General features: G+C 56.5%; 4 protein-coding genes across 4 annotated transcripts; all 4 read left to right on the top strand.

The window, feature by feature from the left end:
• Positions 1-417: 417 nt before the first annotated feature.
• On the top strand, positions 418-1,605 carry K437DRAFT_230012 (uncharacterized protein; the record flags this gene model as incomplete). Its single annotated transcript, XM_013384451.1, has 2 exons — positions 418-681; positions 745-1,605. 2 exons carry the CDS (start codon positions 418-420, stop codon positions 1,603-1,605), a joined length of 1,125 nt encoding a protein of 374 aa, XP_013239905.1.
• A 2,742-nt stretch (positions 1,606-4,347) lies between these two features.
• On the top strand, positions 4,348-6,619 carry K437DRAFT_279836 (PLP-dependent transferase; the record flags this gene model as incomplete). Its single annotated transcript, XM_013384450.1, has 3 exons — positions 4,348-5,556; positions 5,636-6,501; positions 6,595-6,619. 3 exons carry the CDS (start codon positions 4,348-4,350, stop codon positions 6,617-6,619), a joined length of 2,100 nt encoding a protein of 699 aa, XP_013239904.1.
• A 914-nt stretch (positions 6,620-7,533) lies between these two features.
• On the top strand, positions 7,534-8,313 carry K437DRAFT_64618 (uncharacterized protein). The gene has a single exon (XM_013384449.1). It carries the CDS (start codon positions 7,647-7,649, stop codon positions 8,139-8,141), a length of 495 nt encoding a protein of 164 aa, XP_013239903.1. The 5' UTR covers positions 7,534-7,646; the 3' UTR covers positions 8,142-8,313.
• A 4,211-nt stretch (positions 8,314-12,524) lies between these two features.
• K437DRAFT_230013 (uncharacterized protein) lies at positions 12,525-13,241 on the top strand (the record flags this gene model as incomplete). The annotated part of the gene is made up of 2 exons (XM_013384448.1): positions 12,525-12,855; positions 12,931-13,241. The coding sequence occupies 2 exons, from the start codon at positions 12,525-12,527 to the stop codon at positions 13,239-13,241; spliced, it is 642 nt and encodes a 213-aa protein (XP_013239902.1).
• Between the last annotated feature and the right edge of the window lie 1,099 nt (positions 13,242-14,340).

The raw sequence follows: 14,340 nt of genomic DNA, 5'->3' as shown, positions 1-14,340 counted from the left end.
CCGCAACAGTGAGCGGCGCAGTTGAGTTGGAAGTAACAATGACGGTTGGACATGCAGGATCAGTCGCAAGCAGATAAAGAAGAGGAAAACATGAGCAGTGGGCGGGACTTGCTGCAATGGCAGTACCACGAGCACGCCGGCGCGGCAAAGGAGCTGTGCGTGAGAGTGGCAGTAATATGTTGCCGGAAGGCGCCAGTCACTCTTGCCCAGTAATCATCCGCGCTGGATGGCAATTTGCAAGGCAGTGAAACTCTAGCTCACACACGAGTTTGGGACTACGACGTCGTCGTTCAGGGTGATTGGTGCAGGAGATTAGTGGATTGGCAGGCTTGACGGAAAGAAGAGCAGCTTGTCCTCAACGCAACTTTTCCCTGATGAAGCACCAGTTGACGACTTTTCTCCTGCAGATTTGCGACAATGGCATCCCGTGCGACCGTCACTGTACGCGGTGCCGACGGCAGCGCCGGCGGAGCTTCGCTCCCTCTGCCTGCTGTCCTTACGGCACCCATCCGCCCGGACATTGTCCATCTGACCGTCAAGAACATGGCCAAGAACAAGAGGCAGCCATACGCCGTTGCAACCAATGCCGGCCACCAGACCAGTGCCGAGTCGTGGGGTACCGGTCGTGCCGTTGCACGTATCCCACGTGTTGGCGGTGGTGGTACACACCGTTCCGGACAGGTGAGTGGGATTGCGAACGTGCTCACCTGTTTCAGTCCAAGTTGACATCTTCCTTCCCTGCAGGCTGCATTCGGTAACATGGTCCGTGGAGGTCACATGTTTGCACCGACCAAACTCTGGAGGCGCTGGTTTGTCAAGACCAACCGCAACCAGAAGCGTTACGCTACGGCGTCTGCTCTCGCAGCGACCGCAGTGCCATCGCTGGTCCTTGCGCGTGGTCACCGCATCGAGGAGATCGCTGAGGTCCCACTCGTCATCCCTTCCGAGGCCGAGTCATTCACCAAGACGAAGGAGGCCGTCACCCTGCTCAAGGGCCTCAACGCCTACACTGATGTCATCAAGGTGTCCAACTCGCGCAAGATTCGGGCTGGCGTTGGCAAGATCCGCAACCGTCGCCACACCCAGCGCCGTGGTCCCCTTGTGATCTACAACGAGGACAAGGGCATCGTCAAGGCTTTCCGCAACATTCCCGGTGTCGAGCTCGCCTCTGTTCACCGCCTTAACCTGCTCCAGCTTGCCCCTGGTGGCCACATTGGTCGCTTCTGCATCTGGACCGAGGATGCGTTCAAGCAGCTTGACAGCATCTTTGGCACTCACGACAAGCCTTCTGAGGGCAAGAAGGGCTTCACGCTCCCCACTGCCAAGATTAGCAACGTCGACGTCACGCGTATCATCAACTCGGACGAGATCCAGTCTGTAGTGCGCGCCGCCGGCCCGAACAAGACCAAGAGGCCGTTCACCCAGAAGAAGAACCCGCTGCGCAACCGGGCGATCATGAACAGGCTCAACCCGTACGCCCAGGCTCACCGGCGGATGGAGGTCAGGCAGCAGAAGCAGAGGGCTGCTGGCAAGCTCAAGAAGGACACTAAGAGCCAGAGGAACGTTGCCTCCAAGCAGTTCCTCGAGTTGCTCCACGCTCCTTAAATGTCGTGGTAGTGGTGCAGCACTGGTCAAGCGGTGAATATGTCCTTGGGCAGGATGCAACAAAATCAAACGCGAAATGGAACCCTCTTCCTTTTGGCGTTGCCTTGGCAGGGATGGCCCACCTGCAGAGGCATATCGAGTGATGGGCGTGCCTCTGTAGCGCCTGCGAAGCTGTCGTGCGGCGGCGGCGAGTGCATGGCATCGGTCGGATGCACAAGCCGGCTTGCGGCTGTGGGTCTGCCGACGAACGGTCTCTGCCTCCCGCGACTGTACAATACAATCACACTTTCTCCATGCAATCGCGATTAGGCTTCAGCATCAAATGTGCCATGTGTGCTTGTTCGTGTGTGCGCTTGCTGCCTCGATTGTGTACAGCGCGAGCAGGCATGGGCGACGGTGATGTGTGCGGGCCTGCTTTAGCAAGAGCTGGACTCTTGATTTTCATTTGTGATGTTTGATGCACACGCTTGCACATTGCTTCATAATATTTACAAAGTCCACGACAGGATGAGAGGTCCTGCTGCGTCTTCAGAACGCTGCGCAGCAGGTTGATTCGACATCTGTCCAAAACGATGGTGTGACAGGTGGAGTTCGAGCAAGTGGAAGCGCGTGATACCTTTTCAGTGTATCTGTGATCGAAGCGGTAGAGCAACCATCAGAGTCCAATGCATGATCGCATACATGACGCTGCGAAATGCGGTTTGGTTATGCTGACTTTCTGTAACTGTGAAAGATGAACAGGAAGGACAGGTTGGCCTGTGTATACTGACTTCTTATGCACCCTGCAGGATGACCGATACACTACGCACTGTTGTCGTCATTGCCAAAGAAGACCAGGCATTCGTGTCTGTCTTTCCAACCTCACAGCAACTCGGTGGGTTCTGCTTGGCAGGCGGGCTGGGCCACCCAAGAAGTGTGCATCCTGCACCTTGGACGTTGGGACCCCACCAAACCGTGCCGCTTCGTCCAAAGGTAGCTGGTATAACAGCTACCGACGCACGCCCTGTGCAGTCATCCAGGCGCCCTGTTAGGATCCAGATGAGGGGTTGTGATGAAGCACACTCACACTATACTCGCGAGGCTGGAAGAGCGAGGAGCAGGGAGGCTGACGCCGTGAGGCGGACACAGATGACGATGAATCAGGCCGCAATACCTATAATTACAGTCACTCTAGCCGCTCATCGCGTATCTCCTGCATCTCTGGAGATGAGTCCCGCCCGGAACAAAGCTTCCGGTCGCTAGCGCCGGGCGGAACGAGCTCACCTCACCTCATTTCTTTCTTTCTTTCCTCCCCTCCTGGGTCAGCCACCACACCAGTGTCGTCGGGCTTAGTGGCGTGCGCATTCGAAAAGTGCAAAAGCGCTGATCGCAAAAGATGGAGAAGTTGAAAGGGTGTTCGGTAGAAGTTCAGCCAGAATCCGTCCTCCATCTTGAATTCAGGTGAAACGTGTATCCGAATCTGTGTTCAATAAAAAGAAAGATGCTACCAAACAGGAATCCTGCATTCAATTTCCTCGTTTTGGGATCTGGCTTAGTTTTCGAAAAGCTGCGGGTCTTTTCCGTTGTATAGGCCGAGGGGGAGAAGAGCAATGAGGAGGTGAAAACGATGAGATGTGCTAATCGAGTCCCGAGTCCCAGGGTTTCACTTTCGATTTCCCACGAATTGTAACTTTTTGCAAGTCAAAATTGGAAGTGGATCCGCGTTCCCGAAAATGGAATCTGTCGCCACTTCAATTCCGCGAATTGAATCTGGATCCAGGTTGGACGTGTTTTTGGCTTATTTTCGTTCCGGGATTCGCCCATTAATCCGAACTTGCTTATATTTGCGGGGAACGAAGCCGGGTTCGTTGAACCGAACATGCTCTGGAAGATGCATCCAACCTCCCTCCCTCATCTTGTTGGAAAGGTGATGTCATGTAGAGAAAGCGAGAACTTGCCCTTCCTGCTCGTGCAATCATGTTTCTATGCTGTGGTGTCCCGGGCAGGTACCCAAGTACATACTCGCGCACACGGGAGGGTCTGCAGAATTGGCGGTCAGTTCTTTTGGATTGGGCTCTTGTGGGGGCGGGGGACCAGCCTTGGCAAAAAGAAAGATGAGGCGAGGGAAAGAAAGAAAGGGCATGCCCACTCACTGTGTCACCATAAAAAACAGTAGAATATTCCGAATGAGTGGCAGAGCGGCGCATTGCTCGCGACCGCTCGATACCGAACGGCCGCTCCGCGCGAGGAGAGCGAGAGTCCATCTCTCGCTCATCCAGGCTCCAGCCGGCCGCACTTTTTCATAAGACTATCGAGAAGGCATTTCCATCATTGCCACACACGCAAGCTACTCGTGCTCAATCGCGTCGTGCTGCTCGATAAGTGTGTGTACATCTTCGGGCTGCGAAACCACCTCCGCGCCTTCGACTCCTGGCTCGTCTCGCTCGTCGCCTCATCGCGTCGAAGGACTGCCAGCGCGCTCGCGCTCGCACTTGCGGCTAGCTGTCCCCGATGCCATCGCTCTTCGGGTCACGCAAATCGCCGCGCTCTTCCCTGCTCGGGTCGAGCGGCAAGTCCTCCCCGTCAGGCTCCAGCACGCCCACGACGCCGACCAAGGTTCCGGCAGGCCAGACGCATGCCGAGAAGGCTGGCACACCGGACACGCCGCCGTCACTGCTTAGCCGCTCTGTCCCTACCATATCCATCTCGACGCCCGACAGCAAGTACAGTAGCAGCATTCAGCAGGTACCAAACCAGCCCAGCATGGTAGCTGTTGCTTCGGATGAGCACGAGTCGTGGGGAAATGGTAGCGGCGAGTCTTCACCAGAGAATGAGAGTCAGCCACCGAGCCTGACGACCGGCTCCACCTCGCCTTCAATCGAGTCGCTGGAGAGCGTTCAGGAAGCGCACAATGCCAAGGCTGCCGCAGCGGTCGCAGCGATGCAGCAAGGCAGATTCGGGGGTCATGAGGCCATGCTCAAGGACAAGAGCCTTGTCGCTGCCGCCGCATCGATGAACATAACCCCTTCGTCTTCTCACGACAGCAGCGCCGATGGAACTGCTCTGCTGCATTCTGAGTTTGGCTTCTGTGCTGACCAGCGCTACCGCTATGTCTCACAGCATCACTCAGGCACGTCCCTGCCACAGCCCCACGAAGAGGAGCCATCTTACGTGATAGTCCTGATGACCTACCTCTCATACCTGGTTCTCATCTGCTTTGGCCACATGCGCGATTTCATCGGCCGCAAGTTCCTCCCTCAGTCGTACATCCACCTGATGGAGTCCAACGGCTACGCACCCCTCAATTCGGACTTCGACTCGTTCTACACTCGACGATTGAAGAAGAGGATGGACGACTGCTTCTCTCGGCCTGTGACGGGCGTCTGCGGTCGAACCGTCTTGCTGCTCGACCGAGTCTCCGCCGACTACCACGATAGCTTCTCCTTCACGGGAAAGCAGACACGCGCGCTCAACGTGAGCGCGTACAACTACCTCGGCTTTGCCCAATCGCACGGGGGCTGCTCGGACGCGGTCAAAGAGTGCTTGCGCATTTACGGCGTCAGCAGCTTCGGCAGCCGCCTTGGCGCTGGCCACTTGGACCTGCAGCAGCAGACTGAGAAACTTGTCGCGCGCTTCGTCGGGCACGAAGATGCTGTCATAGTCAGCATGGGCTTCGCGACGAACTCGACCACCATTCCAGCCATCACCGGCCCGGGTACGCTGATCATCTCGGATGAGTACAACCACTCAAGCATCCGCTTCGGCTCCCGTCTCTCTGGCGCACACATCCGCCAGTACAAGCACAACGACATGCGCAAGCTCGAGGCCCTCCTGCGCGAGTGCATTAGCCAGGGAATGCCCCGCACGCACCGCCCGTGGAAGAAGATCGTGCTCATCGTCGAGGGTCTCTACTCAATGGAGGGTACGCTGGTCAACTTGCCCGAGCTCTTGCGCTTGAAGGAGAAATACAAGGTGTGTTTTCTTCTCTCTCGACAGCATTGCTTTGCAGGCGTACAAGTGTGCAACTCACTGACGCGACCTTTTTTTTTAGTTTTATCTCTACGTAGATGAAGCACATTCGATCGGTGCGATCGGGCCGAACGGGCGTGGCGTGTGTGACTACTTTGGCGTTAACCCACGCTCGGTCAACATTCTGATGGGTACTCTCACCAAGTCGTTCGGCGCTGCAGGCGGCTACATTGCGGGCGACAAGGCGACGATCGACCGCGTGCGTCTGATGAACCACGCAAACGTCTACGGCGAGACTCTCAGCCCACCCGTGCTGACGCAGATCATGGCGAGTATGGCGAGCATCATGGGCGTCGGCCGCAACCCGAGTGAGCACGCGCTGCTGCCGAGCTGGATGCAGCTGCCGCCGCGAATGCTCGACGGGTCCGAAGGCCAGGAGCGTCTGCGGCGGCTCGCGTTCAACGCGCGCTACCTCTCTTCCGGTCTGCGCAAGCTCGGCTTCCTCGTTTGGGGTAGTCGGGACAGCCCGATCGTGCCGCTGCTGATCTACTTGCCGGCGAAGATGAGCATGTTCTCGCGCATGATGCTCGAGCGCACCCGTACTCTATCCCCGACGCAGCGGCGCGCGCACATCATCCAGGAGCACGCGATGACCGACGATGAGAAGAGGCGCATGGACGAGATAAACGACCCTGCGTCGACGGCGAGTAGGAGCGTCCTGTCGCGCCCACCGATCGCAGTTGTCGTCGTCGCGTTCCCCGCGACGCCGATCTTGTCATCGCGTGTGCGCTTCTGCGTCAGCGCCGCACACACCAAAAAGGACATCGATGACGTTCTCCGCGCCTGCGAAGAGGTCGGCACGCTCCTCTCCATGAAGTACGGCTCTGGCGGGCCTGGCGGGCGCTGGGAGATCGACGAGGTGATAGAGCGCTACGATGAGCTCGTTCGGTGAGTGCCTCCTTGCCTCTCCCTTTTCGCGTCCTACAGACCAGGGATCTTATATATCGCTGACGTTAACGCATGTGCGCCTCTACGTTGCAGATGGGACGGCGCTACGCCTCTTTGATGGTTGTTTCTTGCGCTGCGCACGCACCGTACAACTTTTCTTTCTTCTCTTTTGGCATTCGTCGATAGAAATTATCTGTCACTTTTGCAACCTCCGTTCAACCCTGTCCTTGTTTTCCTTGCTGCATCCTTCTGTCCCTGTTCTTCCAAGGCACGCGATCGCTAGCCGCCGGGCCTTTCAGGTACTTGCACTGGCAGCAGCATACCTGCAGCGCATGCCATCAGTGTACCTGGCAACTCCACCTCGCGGCTCTGGGCACGGGTATCAGTGCGTTACTACGGTACCTATGTGCAGACCACGACGCTCATCCACCTCTTATCTATCCTGCAAATCTTGTACAGTGCACATCGAGTCGCTGCTCGCCACGTGTCTGGGAAGTACCAGGCAATCAACCGCACTTGCGATCACTCACATGCACGTTGTTATCCCGCTGTGGCCATGATGGAATCTACGAGATGCACATACAGTACAGTGAGGTGGCTCACAAGGAAGGATGTCGAGATTGAAGTGACAGCAGGCACACGTTGCATCATGCACTGTGTATCATCGATCCGCCCACACTAGGACTTGCCACCTCATCCACTGCCAGTCTGCTGCTCTCTTTAAGAGGTCTATGCCCTTGCCTACCGGCGACCCACTAAACTTTGGTATGTCTGCAGATGTCGGCATATACATACCTACACATTTCAAGGCTTCTGCAGAATTCGGTCAAGGCATACGCCATGCTCGGCAGTCGGAGCGCTGAAGAACGTCCGCTTGGTAGATATGTGTGGTGTGCTCTGCGGAAAGGCTTGTTGGTCTGATTGCACTGTCCACTACGCATCGGCTTTACAGACCTAACTCGGCCTTAAGCCTTACATGGTCGACGACTCAATGCTGTGTAGAGCGCGAGTGCAGAGTAAATCCTGAGCACATCCAACCGAACGAAGAAGAGCCATATCCTTGAAACAATATTATAATATACCACTGGGCTGCCAGTGCCTCGATGAAAAAACTAGCTCGAGCCAGCCGGCCAGCGTGACTGGTAATGCTGGGAGGCTGGCCTTACGGGCTATGGCAGCAAAATATCGTCGGGATGCATTCTTCCTCCGGGAGCACTTTAGCACCAGTACTTTCGCGTGTTCGCCGCTCCCTTTTGTGCCTTTGCCTCTCCAGCTTCATAAGTCCTCACAGAGTAATAGGGCTCACATGGGCTTTTGTACTTTGCAGGGTTATGCGCACATTGTTGTCGCGGGGTCGCGTTGCCCAGGATCGAAGAATACACGGGCAGGAGGTTCTGCAGCCCTGGTCAATTTCTCGCTCGGTGAAGGTGAGAGAGAGAGAGCGAGTTGTGTCTTCCACGGCGTTACCAGCAGCCAGGCTACATAATGGCGGTGTAATCGTCACCCATTCTAGGAAACCCATAGACGTTGGAGAGGTACCGACAAGCACAAGCAGTGATGAAGGCCCCGTTTTCACACCTTCTCTCGACCTGCTCTGCTCATCGCAGTTTGACGAAATAATGCTTTGCACGAAGGTGTGAATGCTCGCGCCCCGCGCGGTTCCCAGCGGGTGCAAGAAATGAAGTCGCTCAGGGCTCAGAAGAGCAAATCAATGCCGAGATAAATGGTTGACACGGCGACACTCGAGAGCTACCGTGTATGAGATATGCACAAACTACGAGAGTCGTGCCCATCAAGGGTTGATGCGTATCACGTCTTGAGCACTGTGTGGCTCACATCGGTATTATCTCGATTGAGATTCAAGTTGGAAAATTCACCTTCCCCCATGAGAGATTCCTCAAGTCTTGACCAAAACTTGAGAGGATCGCAGGGTGCCTCCATCATTGAGGCTTTGCTGCGGTACATCTCTGTTTTGCACGCCTGGACTCTGATCGCTTCATCTTAGCCTTCTGGCGGTATTTTGTCTTGATGCTCACATTTGTGCCCAGCCGCACGCCACATCCCACAGTTTGACTGTGCTCCTGACCCAATCTCAGGAAGAGTTCCCGACCATGTCCACCACCAGTCCCGGATCGCTTTGAGTTTTCGACTTTTGAGCGTGAGCGTTGCGCTCCCGACCTGTCCTGTTAGACCGACAAGCATTGCAAGTGCTGCACATTCCCTCATGCTTTCCGAACGTGCATACGATACATATATATATATAGCTGCAATGAGACTCGCGTGCAGTACCACTGATGAGATCGAGGAGAGCATGCTAAAGTTCATTGATACGGCGGAGATCCGCGAGCAGGCTCGGCCTCAGACTGTTTGCTCCAATTCTCTGTCGTATTCGGACTGTGGCTGCCTCGGGTGACCGCAGTGCAAGAGACCCCAGAAGTTAGCAAAAGGGTCCCTTGCCCGTTCGCCACCTCTTTCCCACTGCGTCTGTCGTCTGGGGGGGGGCTGTGGTCTGCTTTGTTGGTGTGCACGGTCCGTCCGTCTCTTGTGGAGTGCAGCGCTGGGCCTGTGTGGGGACCTCTTGTGCCCAGCCTGCACCCGGGTATTCTCCATATTAGCTGACTTTTTCAGAGAGCCGGCTGACGGGACCAGGCAAGCTGTGCAACAGCACCCACAGAATGTGGTCACCTGGCCCGCACTGACATAGCTGGAGCGCCGTCTGTAAGCCCCCAGGGATATTCTCTGCATATATCTGCGTTTTGAGTTGGATTTGCTCGTCTTTGCCTCATAAGTCCCACTAGCGAGTCGCCTCCTGCAGCATTTCCACTTTTCTGGTCTTTTTCCAATTGTCCTTCTACCTCGTCTCTCCTACCATCCTCATCCTCGCCATCATTTCCATCCCCTCCTCGCAGGAAGCCTGCGAGAGGCGAATCCCCGCTTCTTCCTTGACCCTTATGACGAACTTGGTGAGTACTATCTCTGAGTGGCAGCAGCATTCCGTGCCCGAGGATCCTGCTGTGGGCGGCACGGCGGACGGGGAAAAAACCAGGCGCGGGCGGGCGGGCGGGCGGCGCAGCAGCAGCAAGCGCAATCGCTCGATCCTCGACCGTTGCGCTTAGCATAGCCCGGCCTGCCTACGCGCGCCTATTGCACGCTCAATAGACCGCCAATTTGCTTGTCACCACGTTCACGGCCTTGAGCTTGTAAGCGTGGGTGGGCACCTGGCGACGGTGTGACAGAGGCTTCGATGGCCAACCGCTGCTAGCGGCGCGCGGTGTCTCGTAGCAGACCACAGGTGGATGCGTGGGTGCGTGCTTTGGCGCATCCATACCCCCATACGTAGGCGTGGCGCGCGATCCACTTTTGGTGCTCCATCCTCTTCATCGTCGATGCGATAGTCAGAATGTCAGATCGTTGGGAGTTTGGACCATGGAGATGGAGGACCAGGGTCGCAATTGAGCAAACTTGGCCCGAGCTCGATGCAGAGAGAATGCGGAGGCCGTTGGTCGTAAAATGCCATCGCAGTCACCCGCTCTATCCGATGGCCCAAGCTGTTGTTCCGCGTGCGCCACAGCACAGCACAGTATAGCACCACCTGCCTGCCAAGAGATACGTGCACAGAGGGCCACATCCTTCTGGCAATGGGGCCTCCAAGCGCTACAGCTACAGGCAGGCATCGGGGATCGTTCATCACATCTGTCAATCAATGGGTGGAGAGCATGTGACGGATTGCGGGGTGCTTGCCGTGGCTTGGTCTTGCAGGCCTTGCGCCGCTCCGCATACCAGGCGCAGCCGTCTCCAGTCCTGGACGCCTCCAACAGCTCGGTAACTTCCCGTTTAAGCGCCAGCTGTTGTACTTGGGCTTTGGCCGCCGGGCTATGCTACGCCGAGGACAGGTGATAACGGTCCTGGATGTGCCTGTATCTGCGGTGAGGACGAGGCGTGCAGGCGTGCAGCCAGTCTGTCGCGATACATGCTTGACCTGGCTCTTGCTACTGACAGACGGCGGTTAACTGTCAGCGTGTCAGCGGTGTTCTAGAAGGATGTGAGATGCTTACCACTCCAATCTGGTGGAGCGAAGTAACAGACCTGCTTGGAGACCCAATCCTGCTTATGGTGCTCGAGTCTTATGGCTGATGGCCACGACGATAGCCTTTCATATGGCTGCATTGTTACCTTCCTCTCTACCACCATGATCAAAAGGTCGTAGCTGATACCTTCGTCTTTGTCGCCTCTCGCAGTGACGACCTTCTTGCACAGCACGAACCAGCAACGAATACCATCCAACGAAGCGTTTACGACACGACGGTATCCACGACTGAATCACGACACTGTATCAGCGCGACGACCCTTTCTCACCCTACAAAAGGTCTAACTTCGCCTACGATATATTCACGACACAGCACACCATGGAAGACTCTTACTTTGAGACGTTTTCCTTTCAGCACCCGACGGGCATCTCGCCGCTGTACGAGCTGACGGTGACCAACTGTTCGCCCGGACTGAGCGCAGCGACACCGAATACGACCGACCCAATCACGGGACAGCCGATCTCAAGTTACAGCTCTATGGGTGACGCAGCGCATGCTTTTGCCGCAGAACTGGACCGTCGGCACCAAGACGTCTTTGGCCACGGCGGTCGTTCGCATACTGGCGCCGGTGCCGCTGACGGTGCACATACACCCGAAGCGATGCTCATGCCGCTCCGGAAGCGAGCCCTGCAACGGCTCTCGTTCGCATCCTCTATCGCGTCCTCTGCACCATCCACAACTACATCTGAAGTCGACGGGTCCGAGGACCTCGACCGTGAACACTACTCTGGCGCACAACACTACCAGCGTTATAGCAACAGCAATGTCTCTGTGTCCGACTCCACTTCGACCATTGCCACCATGCCCGAACTCGTCTCTGGAAAGAGCCGCGATGAAGTATTTGACCTGTCTGACTTTATCGCCGACTCCGAAGCTGTAGAGTTTGCAAACGAGCTCGACCGTGCCGTGGACTCGGCGCAAGCGTTGACGCTAAGGGCAGCTTCGTACACTACACCGCAGCGTCCGTCGCTCTTCCGTCGCACCACCGGAGAACAGTCGTCCTCAGTCTTTGGCACGCAGAGCAGCTTGTCATCCCATCTTTCCATCTCGACGGGCAGCTCACCCGAGAGCTCACCCGGTTCGCCATGTACCCCTGCCTCTGTCTTTGACTTCGATCAGCAGCAGGAGCAAAAGCAGCAAAAGCCTTCAATGTGTCTTGCAGGCCATATCGGCAACAGCACGGTGGTCCTTTCACGGGAGGTGAACGATGCCACGCTCAGGGCTCGGAGAAACGTGCCAGTGAATAATGCGAACCGGCAGAGCATTCTCGGCGACCCGGAGAGCCTGTTCAGTCAGCACTTGACCAACCTGCACGTAGACGTGCATGGCGAGATGGCAGCAGAGAAGGGCCGCGCAGGCCTTGGTTTGTTTGGAATCGGTCAAGGGCAAGTGCATGCAAGCAACCAGAACCTGTCGCGCTCCGGCTCTCTGTCAGTCTATGACACGCTCTCCTGCAACCCTGCCGATATTGCACCGGTCAGTGCGAGTCCAGCGGGCGACCACTCACCTGCGCTCGTCGACATGCAGCAGGCGAGCAGTAGTAGTAGGAGCAACAGCAGCGGCAGTGGCAGGTCCTCACCCTCCGTGCACAACATTCCACTTCCTTCGCCGACATTCCCGCACGCACAAAACACGCAGCTGCTGTATCTCAACATGCCGTCCGCCATCGTTCGCAGCCCGGTCAGCCTGTACGCGACCGAGGGCATCTACCGCAGTGGATCACCAGCGTCGGCGAGCGTGTCGGTGCTGTCAAGCTCGCTGCCGAACCCCAACTATGCTCCGCCGTCGCCTTCTCCGCTCAGCCACGGATTCCACGCGCCGCAGCGACCAGGCTCGAGCCTGGGACCAATGAGGCGAGCGTCGAACATCTCTGCGCACAGCGCCTCGCCGTACTCGCGCACGATCGAGCTTGTAGCCTCGGGCAGTCCGCTGCCAATGCAGCGGCACTTCACCGACAGCCCTAGCCTCGTCCTCACATCTTCCCTCGCACCGCCGACGTCCCCTGCGCTCAGCGCGCACTCGGGTATCAGCGGCACGAGCGCGTCTAGCGTCTCGTCCTCAGGCCTATCGCAATTCACCGATCCTGTGACGGGTATTATCACGAAGCGCTCGCGCGGCCGGCGCGTACCGAACAATCCGGACGAGATGAACAACCTCGGAAAAAGCGGCAAGGTGTACACGTGCAAGGTACCCGGCTGTGGCAAATGCTTCAAGCGCAGTGAGCACCTCAAGCGACATGTCCGCAGTATCCATACGGACGATAAGCGTGAGTAAATCAACATCTTCTGTGGCGTAAGGAGGTAGCAATTGGAATGCTGACATGATCTCCTTCTGCATACAGCCTACACCTGCCCATTCCCCGGCTGTGGCAAGAACTTTTCCCGACATGACAACCTCAACCAGCACGCGCGCGTGCACAACCTGGACAACATACCCGTCAGCGCGACGCTTCTTCCCCATTCGTCTCTGAGCCGCAGCGGGTCTGTATCATCATCAGCCGCCAGCAGCAGCGGATGCGCACTTGTAGGCTCTCGACGAGGGTCAATGGTGGGCTACCAGAGCAGCAACGGTGGCGTCGATGGCAACGTGTTTGCCGCCAGCCCCGAGCTGTCAACAGGGGTCGATGACGACATTGAGGCGCTTAGGCTATGATATAAGCCGACATTTCCACACTTGGACCCTTGGCCCGGTTCCCGGTTCCCGGTCTACGGTTCTCCTCTGCTTCGTCTCTCCACTTGCGTTGCTCCCCGCCATCAACTTTTGCCTTTCCTCCCCCGCTTCTCTCGGTCCACGGCTCTCGCTTTGCGGAGGGTCGCGGATGCTTTTTCGCTTGCCCTTGTATCCCACTGTTTCAACTTCTGTTGTCCGTTTTTGTACTATCACTTGACATATACCTGTGCTGACTCAGTCGTCTTGATCCGTACGTTCTCTTTTTCCTACCATTATGCATGATGGACACGTCAACTGCCGGATCCACACATAGTTGCACCACCACAGGCAGAGTTTGTGCAAGCTCCGCCGTCCAGTCAGCCTCAAAGTGAGAACTCCACATGCCAGCGGTGTATCAGCCGCACCAGCGCTGCGATTACCTCAATTCCACAAAAGTCCACGCACGACCGGCTTAAAAGGCATTTCCCGCCAAGGATGGTGGGTGGTCCAACAGACGATTTGTCCACCAGGATGTGTGATGTAGCATTTTAGTTGCTTTTAGGCTAGTGCAGGAGGAGAGCAGGGTTCTTGGCGTGTTTCGAAGCGTAGCAACTGAGCGTGCTCGATCAAAAATCATGCTGCAAGTACGTCCGATATAAAGCCGCCCAAACCGCCCTGTCTCCCTTTTCGCCAGAGCGATACCAACTACGCAGTACCCACTAAACACCAACGAGAACGAGTTCTCCAAAGTATGAGCAGTTCCGGCGGTTGGTGATAGGCCTCGCATTAGCAGGGCGGCATACACAACCGTCCTGTGGACTTTGAGCTTTAAAAGGTGGACGGTTATTATTGAATCAGGCAGGAATAGAGAGGAATCACAGGCGAGGCTAAGCGGTTTGAGGAAGCAAGCACGACAGGGGAGGGAGCGAATGTAGCGGATACAGTCTCAAGAGTAAATACAAAGGCAGTAATGGGATAAGTAAGTCATGTTCTTGGCCAATTCAAGAATGTCGGGATGGCGCAATTGGGAGCGCGTGAGATTGAAGTGATTCAATGCAAAACCAGCTTGTCTGTGTTTCCTCAAGGTCCCCGGTTCGATCCC

This window comes from Tilletiaria anomala (genome assembly GCF_000711695.1).
Source record: "Tilletiaria anomala UBC 951 chromosome Unknown K437scaffold_188, whole genome shotgun sequence".
Classification (NCBI taxonomy): Eukaryota; Fungi; Basidiomycota; class Exobasidiomycetes; order Georgefischeriales; family Tilletiariaceae; genus Tilletiaria; species Tilletiaria anomala.
This window is presented reverse-complemented; position numbering and strand designations above follow the sequence as displayed.